General features: G+C 36.8%; 1 protein-coding gene across 1 annotated transcript; it reads left to right on the top strand.

Moving 5' to 3' along the window:
- Window positions 1-12352: 12352 nt before the first annotated feature.
- On the top strand, window positions 12353-13328 carry LOC106414467 (glucan endo-1,3-beta-D-glucosidase). The gene has a single exon (XM_013855119.3). The coding sequence runs from the start codon at window positions 12463-12465 to the stop codon at window positions 12802-12804; it is 342 nt and encodes a 113-aa protein (XP_013710573.1). The 5' UTR covers window positions 12353-12462; the 3' UTR covers window positions 12805-13328.
- The last annotated feature ends 399 nt before the right edge of the window (window positions 13329-13727 follow it).

Here is a 13727-nt window from a genome sequence, read left to right on the forward strand (position 1 = left end):
GAAGAAGAAGAAGCTTGGAGCGTAAGAAATGGCGGAAGAAGAAGAAGGAGAAGAAGAAGAAGAGCAAGAAAGGAAGAAGACTTGGTTGTGTAGTTACACAACCAGAAGAATAAAAGTAAGTCAGTTTGGTTAAAAGCTAACTAAATTAAGTTGTTAAGATAGAGTTGTGGTTGCAGCTTGTTTTAGTGGTGAAAGTGTTGTTTTATCTTGTTTCTATGACATTTTGATTGTGTTTCAAGTGTTGTTTTTGTACTTATTTTATGTCAAGAGTTAAGATTGTCATTGTGTTTGAACTCACGAACACAGCTTGTTGGGCCTAATTATTAAGCCTAGTGGCTCAAATAATATATGGCAAAATGTGAAAACGAAATGGGCCTATGGGTTCTTATAAAAAGCCTTGTTGGCTTTAATGAAATGAAGTTAACAACATCCCACATTGGTTGGGAGAGTTGATTTTGAGGAGTATATATATGTCTTCATGACATGAGAGGTTAAACAGCTCAGAGGAAGAGAGAGCTCCCCACGCGCGCGCCGCCGCCGCCGTCCGGCCGGCTCGGCTCGGCTCGGCGTGGGCTTGGGCTTGGGCTTGGGCTTGGACTTGGGCTTGGGCTTGGGCTTGGGCTTGGGCTTGGGCTTGGGCTTGGGCTTGGGCTTGGGCTTGGGCTTGGGTCTTGGGTCTTGGTGGAGGGCCTCCGGCTCGTCTTCTCTTCTTTATAAACTCGTCTCCTCCTTCATTTTTTTTTAAGTTTTTACGCAACAAAAAATCACCAGATCCGTCAACGTAAGTCTAGAGAGTGTTTCGTAGAGTTTATAGTTCGATACGGCGATCACGAGTGAGGCGTGATTCGTCTGCCATGGTTGTATCCTGGGACTCTATATTCGTACAGTCCCGTCTCACTAACGGAGCGAATATTTTGAGTTAAGGAAAGAGATCATATCTCGACTCCATGTCTCTTTGCGAATACGATTTCTTATCGTTCTTGTATTCGTCTTTTACATTCGTTTATTTCCTTAACATCGCTTTTATTCTATCATTTATGTCAGTCCGGTTTTCCGGCTTCTACAATCTTAACTCAAAATCGCTTTATGTTTAAAGCTTTAATCGGGTTGATAAACGATTAATAGAAACGGGTTTTGGAACCGTGTTTGCGATTTGCTTTCTAGCATTTCTGCGAAAAGTTTTGTTCTTATCTCACAACAATGTTTGCGATTTGCTATACGCTTATCCGTGAAACGTTTCTGCCTAAATGTGTTTGCGATTTGCCTTAGAGCACTTCCGCGAAACGTTTCTGGTTTATTTCATTACGCTTTGCGGATTGCTTTCTAGCATTTTTCGCAAAACGTTGATACATTCTTCAAACGTTATATACATGAATCGTTTCAGTAACCATTTTCTTAAGCGAGTTTGTGAAACATTCTAAGTCTATAAAAATGGTTTCTGCGAACGCTTTTAAGCGAGTTTGCAAAACGTTTTTTCCAGACTTATATCGATATGATTTGGTTCAAATACCAAAAATGAACATCGATTTTAGACTATTATTTTCTTTAAAATAATATGTTATTTGTTGAATGGAGTACTAATCCGTTTTTTCATGTTTTCTCTACAGAAAAATGACAAACGATAACAACACCCCCATTGACACCACGGATGTCATTCAGACTCCACTCAACGCTGCAGCAACTGATGCAACTGGCGTGACAACCGCTACGACAAACATCACAGCATCTACCGCTGCAGCAACAACAAGCACTATCCTCCCTGCGGGAAATGCTGCTGATGAAACCACTCGCCGTAGCCTATTTGGTGCTGGTCTTTATCAGACGGGTTCAGTATCAGCATCTGCAAGTGGTCCGGTGGCAGTTCAAACTCCTCCGGCTGTACCTAGCTTGTTCACTCAAGGACTGATGCCAGACAAGTTTGATGGCAAAGGCTTCAAAACGTGGCAGAAGAAGATGATGTTCTTTCTGACAACGATGAAACTGGACAAGTTCATCCAGGAGGACAAGCCCCTGATTCCGTACGGAATAGATGATGTTCACAGTCTTGCAACTGTTGACATATGGGTGCATTCCGACTTCATCTGCAAAGGTTACATTTTGGGTCGTCTCATTGACCCATTGTACCGTGTCTACTGTGAGATCCCCACGGCGAAAGAGCTATGGAGATCACTGGACAAGAAGTACAGAGGTGAGGACGCTGGCTGCCAGAAGTATGTGGTCTCAAAGTTCCACGACTTCAAAATGGTGGATTCAAAACCCATCATGGATCAGGTGGAAGCGCTTCAGCTCATTTGCCATGAAATCGCTGCTGAAGGAATGTCCATCTGCGAGACATTCACAACTCTCAGCTTCATTGAAAAGCTTCCTCCAAGCTATGCGGATTTCAAGAACTACTTGAAGCACAAGAAGAAGAAGATGGGGCTCGAGGAGCTCATCATGAGGCTTCAGATGGAATCCAGAAACCGAATTGCTGACAAGGTCACTGCTAAGGAGCACAGTGTCAACATGGCTGAGCACAAAGGCAAAGGAAAGGCACACGCCCATTCTCCTGCCAAGCCTTCCAAAACTGCTGCAGCCCTGAAGGCTTCTGGAAAAAACTTCAAGAACAAAGGCATTGAAATCAATGCGAATGCGAATGTGGAGAAGTTCAGGGGGAAATGTCACTACTGCCACAAAGTGGGGCACAAGACTGTTGAGTGTCGCAAAAAGATCAAGGATGAGAAGGCTCAGGCAAATCTCACAGAGGAGGATCTCGTTGCTGTGGTGACTGAAGCCAACATGGTTGAAAGCAACAACCCCAAGGAATGGTGGTATGACACTGGTGCAACCACCCACATTTGCACCGATAGGGCGATGTTCAGCACCTATCAGAAAAGCATGACTGAGGAGAAGCTCAAGATGGGAAACACTGCAGTCTCCAAGATTGAAGGACGCGGCAATGTGATTTTGAAGATGACATCTGGACATGAGGTCACTCTGACGAATGTGAAGCATGTGCCTGACATGAGGAAGAACCTGGTCTCGGGAACCTTGCTCAGCAAGAATGGATTCGCCACAAATTTTGAGGCGGACAAGCTCGTGATTAGGAAAAATGGGATGTATTTGGGAAGAGGGTATGTTAAGGGTGGACTTGTCAAGTTGAATGTAATGACAGTCCCTCCGAAAGTTGTAGCTTCAAAAGTTTCAATGAATAAGAAAGAGCCAGTTGCTTATTTGGTTGAGTCTTTTAATATATGGCATGAAAGATTAGGCCATGTAAACTACAAATCTATACAAAGATTAATGAATTTAAATCTAATTCCTAAATGCAAAACAAGTAAACAAAAATGTGAAGTATGCGTACAGGCTAAGCTCACGAAAACGCCATCACCTCGTGTTGAAAGAACTAATAAACCTCTAGATTTAATTCACACAGATTTATGTGATTTAAAATACTTACAAACTAGAGGTGGTAAAAAGTACTTTGTGACCTTCATAGATGACTGCACAAATAATTGTTATGTATATTTATTACATAGCAAAGACGAAACCTTAGAAAAATTTAAAGAATTTAAACTCGAGGTCGAAAATCAGCTTAAAACAACTATTAAAGTAGTTAGAAGCGACAGAGGAGGCGAGTATGATGGTCCATTCAATGCATTCTGTAAAGAACATGGAATAATCCATCAAACTACAGCTCCTTACTCACCAGAATCTAATGGAGTTGCTGAACGCAAAAATCGAACTCTAAAAGAGATGATGAATGCAATGTTGCAGGAATCTGGGTTACCCCAGAACATGTGGGGGGAAGCATTGCTTACCACTAATTATATCCTCAACAAAATTCCACACAAAGTAACTGGCAAAACTCCATATGAATTATGGAAAGGTAATTTACCTTCGTATAAATACCTCAAAGTGTGGGGGTGCCTAGCAAAAGTTGCAGTACCGCCACCAAAAAAGGTCACTATTGGACCTAAAACAGTGGATTGCATCTTCATCGGATATGCACATAACAGTAATGCTTATCGATTTCTGGTACATAAATCTGAAATATCAGACATTCATGAAAATACAGTCATGGAATCAAGAAATGCATCTTTCTTCGAAAATATTTTTCCATATAAGGAAAAACAAGGTTCAAAACGAACTCGAGAAGAAAGAGACAATGACAAAAACTCAGAAACTGAGACAAACGTCGAGATTTCTATAAATGATATTTCAGAAAATGAAGAAAAAGATGAACCTCGAAGGAGCAAAAGAGCTCGAAAAGAAAAATCTTTTGGAGAAGATTTCCTAATGGCATTTTTAGTAGAAAATGTTCCAAAAACTTTGGCAGAAGCCATGGCTTCACCAGAAGCTCCATTCTGGAACGAAGCGGTCAGGAGTGAATTTGATTCGATCATGCAAAATTATACTTATTACATAACGGATTTACCACCTGGCTGCAAAGCATTAGGGAATAAATGGATAATGACACGAAAACCTGGTGGAAAATACAAGTCTAGGCTTGTAGTTCAAGGATTCCGACAAAAGGAAGGCCTTGACTATTTTGATACATATTCTCCAGTGACGAGAATAACATCAATAAGACTGATGATAGCAATCGCAGCCTTAAGAGACCTAGAAATCCATCAAATGGATGTAAAAACTGCTTTTCTAAATGGTGATTTAGAAGAGGAAATTTACATGAAACAACCTGAAGGTTTTGTCATTCCCGGACAGGAAGACAAAGTATGTCGACTTGTAAAGTCACTTTATGGGCTTAAACAAGCTCCTAAACAATGGCACGAAAAATTTGACAATACAATGATGTCAAATGGTTTCAAAATAAATGAATGTGACAAATGCATATACTACAAAACTACCAAAAATGCGTATGTTTTGCTATGTCTATATGTAGATGATATGCTCATTATTGGAAGCAATAAAGACATTATCAATCAAACAAAGAACATGCTCAAAGGGACATTTGAGATGAAAGACTTGGGATTAGTAGATGTAATTCTCGGGGTTAAAGTCACAAGAAATTCAAACGGAGTTATCTTAACCCAATCTCATTATGCTGAAACAATATTAGAGAGATTTAAAAATTACTCTAAGAGTACGGCAAAAACTCCGTTAGATCCCCAAATGCACTTGACAAAGAATTCAGGTGAAGCGGTTTCACAAAACGAGTATGCACGTGTGATTGGAAGTCTCATGTACTTGACCAATTGTACTAGACCAGATCTAGCGCATGCAGTAAACGTACTTAGTCGATATACAAGTAATCCAGGTCATACACACTGGAAAGCTATAACGAGGGTACTCAATTACTTGCGCTACACCAAAGATTTTGGGCTTCACTATGGTAAAGAACCAGCAGTTTTAGAAGGATACAGTGATGCTAACTGGATATCAGATTCCAAAAACTCAAAATCCACGAGCGGATATGTCTTTACACTAGGAGGAGCAGCAATATCATGGAAATCTACCAAACAAACAGTGTTAGCCAGATCTACCATGGAATCTGAGTTCATAGCCTTAGACAAAGCAGCAGAAGAAGCTGAATGGCTTAGAAATTTTTTGGAAGATATTCCTATGTGGGAGAAACCTGTGCCAGCCATACGCATACATTGTGATAGTCAATCAGCAATAGCTCGGGCTCAGAATAATCTCTACAATGGTAAATCTCGTCACATCAGAAGACGACATAAAACCATTAGACAACTTATCTCAACTGGTGTAATCACAGTAGACTACATCAAATCGGCTGACAACCTAGCGGATCCATTTACTAAAGGTTTGCCACGAGATGTTGTTGCTAAATCATCAAAAGGAATGGGTTTAAAGCCTATAACGAATGAGGATGCGTGATTGCAACCCTACCTATCATGACTGGAGATCCCAAGACGTAGGTTCAAAGGGAAAACAAAATCAAGCAGAATCTAACCAAAGCACTTGAGACAAAGTAGTCTCTTCCCAGCTCCTAAGATGAGAAAAGTGCTAACAAATGTGTAAAGGATAAGCATAAGCTTTTAATGATTCCATAGCTTCTAAGCGGAGTATTACTCAATACTTTTCATGGTCAATCACCTAATGAGTGTGAAATGGGGCCGTTTCTAGGAGGATGAATGCAAGGCTATATTCTCTAAGTTCACTCATGAAAACCAGGAAAGTTCAGGGCCACAATGAACACAATAGAGAACTAAGTTCTACGAGAAAATGAAGCTGCGTTATGCATGTTGTCTCGGTTTACATAAAACACCGGTTGGTTCAAGATATCATGTTCACCTTCTGGTAAAGTAAACCCAACAAATATTAACTATGAGTGGTTCAAGGCTTAAAAATGCCACCAACTCAAACACAGTGAATTTTTCGCAAACACTCTCGATAAGTTTGTCTAGTCTAGTAAAGATTAGAATAAGTATAGTTTTTAGAGTCTATCGAGTCTGCATTTAGTCTGCATATGTTTTAGAAGAGTCATTTCTATTCATTTGGGGGATTGTTGGGCCCAATTATTAAGCCTAATGGCTCAAATAATATATGGCAAAATGTGAAAACGAAATGGGTCTATGGGTTCTTATAAAACGCCTTGTTGGCTTTAATGAAATGAAGTTAACAACATCCCACATTGGTTGGGAGAGTTGATTTTGAGGAGTATATATATGTCTTCATGACATGAGAGGTTAAACAGCTCAGAGGAAGAGAGAGCTCCCCACGCGCGCGCCGCCGCCGCCGTCTGGCCGGCTCGGCTCGGCGTGGGCGTGGGCGTGGGCTTGGGCTTGGGCTTGGGCTTGGGCTTGGGCTTGGGCTTGGGCTTGGGCTTGGGCTTGGGCTTGGGCTTGGGCTTGGGTCTTGGGTCTTGGGTCTTGGGTCTTGGGTCTTGGTGGAGGGCCCCCGGCCCGATAAGAATATTCTTTTTGGACCAAGTTAAGCTCAACGTTTTATTTTAAACAACACGTAGTTCGTTTAAAAACAACATGCTGTCTCTCTTCTTGACGATAAGTTTAAACGAGAAAAGATCTTGCGGAGAACGCCTCGCCTCCGAGATCCTTGCGAGATTTCCGCCGACGTGCGCACGTGCGGCATTAGTTACGGAAAATGGCTCGTCTTCTCTTCTTTATAAACTCGTCTCCTCCTTCATTTTTTTTTAAAGTTTTTACGCAACAAAAAATCACCAGATCCCTCAACGTAAGTCTAGAGAGTGTTTCGTAGAGTTTATAGTTCGATAGGGCGATCACGAGTGAGGCGTGATTCGTCTGCCATGGTTGTATCCTGGGACTCTATATTCGTACAGTCCCGTCTCACTAACGGAGCGAATATTTTGAGTTAAGGAAAGAGATCATATCTTGACTCCATGTCTCTTTGCGAATACGATTTCTTATCGTTCTTGTATTCGTCTTTTACATTCGTTTATTTCCTTAACATCGCTTTTATTTTATCGTTTATGTCAGTCCGGTTTTCCGGCTTCTACACAGCTTCTCTCAGATTCTCACAAGAACTAAATTAACGATAATCAAAATCTTTCTTTCGAAAATTAGGGTTCATCCCTCGTATCTCTCAGTAATGGGACTTTTACGACACTTAAAAGTGATAATGGTAAACTACATGATATTTTTAGCTAAACATTGTGTTATTTTTATTAACAAATCGTGTTGTTTCACGAACTTTAACGGACAATTAACGGAGGGTCTGATTCATTAAGATAATTTAGGTTGGGAGGTTTTCTGTTAAATCTTTAATTTAGGGGTTTTAACCCAAAATAAACTTAATTAGGGGGTTTTTACATTAAAAATCCAAAACATTAATGATGATCCTTTTATATGCTCATGAAAACTAGTCTATATAATTCTTCTACTTAACTAGTTAGTTACTATTTGTTTTGGTTTGGTGGGTTTTCTGAAACTGGTTTTCTTGGTCGTAGCCATAGTTTTAGCCGGGTTTATCAGTTGGAGTTTTGGCATGGTTTGCTAAAATTAGTTTTATATCTTGTTAATCAATGTTTATACTTTATACTAGACTAGAGGTTGTGCCGGGCTACGCCGGGGTATTTATATATATATATATATATATATATATTTTTTTTTTAGATCAATCATAAATATAAAATTATCAGACGAACTTAAAACTATTTTAAGCCTTTTTCAAAAGATAAAAACTTAAAACTATTTTCTTTTGTATTGTTTTAAGAACAGTGATATGAAATTATTAAGGGAAAAAAAAATTTTAGAGCAAAAAAATGATAAATATGTCCCTTTAGACTAATATCATATACTTTATGTCCCATTAAGCTAATTATTTTCAAAATGACAATAATACCCTTAAAATTGTAATTTTTAAATATAATAAATAATGGGTTTGTTTTTTTTTGTTTTTTTTTAAAATGAATTTTTCAAAATATGAAAGTGAATATTCCCAAATATTTTGTTTCCATATTTTTAGGAACTGATTTCTTATCCGTAGAATACAACTAATATGTAGAAATCGGTTTCTACATGTTTTTAGAATTATAGTAATGTGTAGATTTTGATTTCTACATGTTTTAGATATACTGTAAATCCGTAGAAGTCAGTTTCTACGTGTTTTAGATTTATATTAATGTGTAGATTTTGATTTCTAAAGATTTTAGATCGGTAAATTAATCACGGAATGTGTATTCTAAATATTTTTAGAATACTCTTATTTACGTAGATCACGTATTCTAAACATTGTAGATCCAATGAAAAAAGTGGATTTTGTTTTCTACTTCGTAGAATGTCATTTCTACTTCGTAGAATGTCATTTCTACTTTATTTAGAACAAAAATCAAAATTTATGATTTAAACATTTTTAGAACTCAAAAAAATACCACTAAATTTATATAGGTATTTTATCAATAGTTACCATTTTTCCAAAAAAAAATTGTTTGTAAAACTATTTATTAAATTTATTTTCAAAAATATTAAATGGTATTATAAGTAAAACTGGCACAAAATATATATTAGTCTAAAAGAACATAGTTATCATTATTTTTCTCTAAAAAAACAATTTTCCCAATTATTAATTGGTGACAATTCATCCTGGAGCAGTGTTATTACATGGTGAGGTCCTGGGTTCGAGACTCACCTTATTATCTGTAATATTAATATATATATATATATATATATAAATAATGGTGAAAAGGTTGAATATATAATTAATTAAAAATTAATTGTTATTCATTCATTTTGTTTGTTTGGATTTTTTTTTTTGAATTTTTTAAATCTACAAATAGTTAAATTAGTTTTTAATTTAAAAATCAACTAATATCTATGTTTTTTTTACTAACAATCAAATGGAGGAGTTATCTGTATCATAAGTTACTGACACTATGCAACCCACAGACTAATGTTATATGTACATTTTCTTCTTTTGTTTTGTTATGAAAATTTAAGTATTTTTTTTCTAGTAAAAGTGATTCTGTTTTTAGAGTATATGCTTATTTAAATGATTTGCTAGATTGAAAATTTAAATTTGATTGATCTAAAATATGCGAGTTATTGAAAAAGCACCAAATGTTTATCAATAAATAAAAAATTGGGCCAACAGTTCTGTTGTTTGAAATAATTGTTTCTCTTATTTGTTTTAACTAGTTAATTTTCAAGAATATGTTGATTAATACAATTTTTTATTGAGAGTTTATAGTTGCTACTTTCTAGCTTCATACAGTTATTATTTACTTTGCCAACCTATTAATCCTCTCTTACTTGTGCAAAAAAAAAAGATAACTGGAAACCAATCCGAATTGTGGAAATTCATTATGGTAAAAGTCATTTGGGCTGTCACAAAAAAAAAACTGACACAAATGATCATCAGAAGCTAATAACTCAGATGCCTCCACATATTTCAGAAGCACTACTTTTTTCGGGCAGTATACCAGTAAGTCAGGGACTTGAGAGCCTTGTATGAATTTGTTTCATTGATTCATGAACTCAAAAGAACAACCTGTCTTCTTTCACAGAGGTCAGCATTCTCGATACCAGCTTAAAGTGATCAGCTTCAATGGGATTATGCTAACATGGAAAACCTGGTTGCTTGTTGATCAGGGAAGAAGTTTAGCACCCATCTGATTACTTCTTTTTGGATGGTCTCTGCTAGTTCTATCAACACCTGAAGACTATTTGAAAAGGGAAAAGTTAATTGAAAGAGAGTTATGTATTCACCTTATTTGCTTTTTTGAACATAAACTTCGAGATCAACATTTGTCTTGGTCTTTCAAGCGAATCAAAATTGGAGATTTTATATTTCATCTGAAGAAGAATCTAACTCATCAGAAGGGTCCACTTCTGTAAACTGATTTCCTCCTCCCGTTGCTAATATATAGTCATATGTTTTCATCCTCTGCAAGGTATTTAAGCACTACCTGTTAAACAATAAATTTAAGCAGAGTAATTCTGCTAGCTTTAATTATGGCTTGGAGACTGTATAAGAATTACCTTTTTGATAAGAACCAGATAGAAGAGGAAAAATTTCCCTATGGCTGCTGAAACATAGGCTGCTAACCAAACCAACATAACCTGTAAAACACAAAATATTACAAACTTCACAAGGCAAGAGAAATTGCATTATATTTCATGAGAAATAAGTAACTGTGAAGAGCATACAGATATTGGAGCAGGAGACCATCTAGGGAACACTACATGAAGCCTTCTCTTGAGTTCAGTTTCCATCCCTTTCTTGGCCACAAAACTCCTGAAAAATATGGCAATGGCTGTTACACCTTCTAAAATTAGCTTTTGCAACAAAGGCCAATCAGTTCTGTCACGTGAATGAGCTATATAGGTAGGTGAGAAAGACAATACAAACCACGAGCAAGACGAAAACCATTAGAAGTATGAAAGTATTGTAGTTCCTTTTCCCAAGGCAGTTATTGAGCCACTGATTACACCAAACATCCAAAGAGAAAGCTTATGGATAAACAAAAAAAACAAACAAAACAGTCTAGAGAAGTCCCAATTTTCTGAAAAAGGCAAACCTCTAAATCACAAATTGAGCAATAAAAGATCTCATCTTCCTCCTCATTAGGATCTGGTTTAACAACATCATCTTTCATAGTGAAATAGTCCCACATACACACACCAGTCAGTAGTCACTGCATTAAAAGAAATAGTTGGGAAAAATTACTAATATATCGAAGACTACTGACGCTAACGGAATTGAATTAGGAATAGCATATCAAAGTATATATTCCAATCTATCTAACAAAAACAATCTAGAGAGATGGCAATAGTTTCAGAAGCATTTCTTACAGGTGTTGTTTCCAGGACGAAAGGGAGCCTACCTGATAATCAGCAAGACCCATTAGTTAAGTTTCACATTTTCAGACATATTACCACTGCAGCGAAAGACGGTTCGGTGGATGCGTTTCAGACGTATTGAGACGGCGCTGAAGCAGCAGCGTTGGGATTCCAGCTCGCCAATTATATTCCTTCACCGTATTTCATGAAGTTTCGTACGGATCTTAACATCAAACCTAGAATCTGAACAAAGTGGCTTAAATTCAAATTCAGAAACATGATGATATCGAACGGAGAGTCTGATCCACTCGCGATAAGTTTCTTCAGAAATTTATTGTACGCCGAAATATCATTGAGATTGGTCTTCAATCAACGATATTTGATTGCTTCTCTGCAACTTCTGATTCAAGCTTCTTTGTTGTATATGTTTTTCTGGTGAATTTTGATGAGGAGCAGAGATTTATGGTGAAGGGGTTTATATAAGGTAACAAACAAAAGGAGTCGGAACGATAACGTCTGTTCCGATATAAGGAGTAAATAACAGAATTGAATGATCGAGATGGGTGATAAATTCAGATATGCGTAACGGTTCCGACGAAGTGGAAGTGCCGGAGTCGATCTTTGCTTCAGTTGAATGGGAGAGGTGTGCTTGGAATGGGCAATATGTCAAATTATTTTGAGCCCATACGAATAGCCCAGTATTTTTCTTGTATCGATTGGAGCAAGTGTGATGTGGCAAAATAAAGTAATTCTATTGGCCAAATTAACAATCCGACGTGGATAGGTTAGAATCTCTCCATATCAGGCTTTTAGTAGTGTTAGATATCCTCGCAAATCTGATACTAGATATTTACTGATCATTAATTAGATATAGTAGTTAATACGATATAACGTAAGATCTTACAAAAATATTAAACTAATAAATGTATGCTAATTTCTTGATGGAATGATCTACACAGAGCACTGATCATGTGCAAGTTAATATACTGTAAAATAGCGAAAGATCTTACATAATATTTAAAATATTCGAGAAATATATCATAGCCCTTTTTAAGGGAATAATTTATAGAGAAATGATATGTAATTCCATTTCCTCACATCACATTCCCACTAAAAAAAAAAACAAAAAAGTTACGAGGCTCGGACTTTTGCATATATAAATACACGTACGTGCGTACAAGAATACACACACCCACACAAACAAACAAAAATCTTGAATTCTCGTGTTTTGATTTCGCTCATAATGTCGTCCAAGCTTTTAACCTTCTTCTTCGTTCTATCTCTTGTGGCGATCCACCACATCCTTGTCGTGACATGCAGACAATGGTGCATGGCGATGCCTAATGCTTCAGATGAGCAGTTACAAGCCAACATTGACTACGCTTGCAGCAACGGCGTCGATTGTACACAGATCCAGCCCGGGGGAGTATGCTATGAACCAAACACTCTTTATGACCACGCGTCGTATGTGATGAACGCTTATTACCAGAGTCATGGACGCATTGAAGACTCTTGCAGGTTCAACCGCAGCAGTTGCTGGGTCTTTGTCGACCCAAGTTATGGCTCATGTGTGTACTACACTTGAAAAGCAATATTAACTGTTTTGAAATTGCGTTATTACTTGATTGTTTTTTTTAAAAAAATTGGGATCCAATAGTATGCCAAAAAGGTTTTTGTTTATGTGTTTTGCTATCTATTTTCTTGAAAGTTGGTTTTATTATATAAAATTTCCATTTAATTTGTGAACCATTTTTAAACAAGAGAAATGAAATATAACAACACGTATAAACTAACTTTCCCATGCATTGAACAAACTAATATTTAGAATTTAAAATCTCTGGTTACAGATTTAACCAATCTACAAATTTTTAGTAATTTATTATTAAGAAAATAAATTCATTATGCAATGTCCTTTATGAAAACCGCGTGTCACCATGTAAACATGTAGTGATGCCATTTAATTTTGGAATTTGAATTTCATAATGTATGGTAAAGAAACTTTAAGATAAAATAAAAGGACGTTTGAGTTCCAGAAATTGTATCATTTAAATTAGGGAGAATTGCCAAGTGTGACTCAAAATTTGGAGTCAAACCCAAAACAATACCCCAACTTGGGTCAAAGGCAAAAGTAACCTAAAAGGCTATTGAAATTACAACTATCCCCTTGTGACCAAACAAAAAAACGGAATTTTTTTTACGTTTCTACCCCTCGCAAGTCGTCTGTTTAGACGACTTGAAAATAAGTCGTCCAGACGACTTAACTGAAAGTCGTCTGGACAGTTAGTCTTAAACATAGTTTAAAAATTTTGTAAAAAATATTTTGATAAGTGAAAAATGGGAATTATGTAATTAACATATGTCTTAGGAGGTATAAATTAAGATATAACAAATTTCAATTGTTTTCAGCATAGATGAGTGAAAGTAGTGAGTCATGATATTCTTTAGTTTATGTTTCATCAACATATGTTGTAGTATTGTATGTGTTCTTAGGGTTAGATTTTGGAAAGC

Source organism: Brassica napus, chromosome C3, assembly GCF_020379485.1.
Source record: "Brassica napus cultivar Da-Ae chromosome C3, Da-Ae, whole genome shotgun sequence".
Classification (NCBI taxonomy): domain Eukaryota; kingdom Viridiplantae; phylum Streptophyta; class Magnoliopsida; order Brassicales; family Brassicaceae; genus Brassica; species Brassica napus.

Coding starts and splice junctions, on each gene's coding strand:
- LOC106414467 (XM_013855119.3), top strand. CDS start 12,463: ATGTCGTCCAAGCTTTTAACCTTCTTCTTCGTTCTATCTCTTGTGGCG.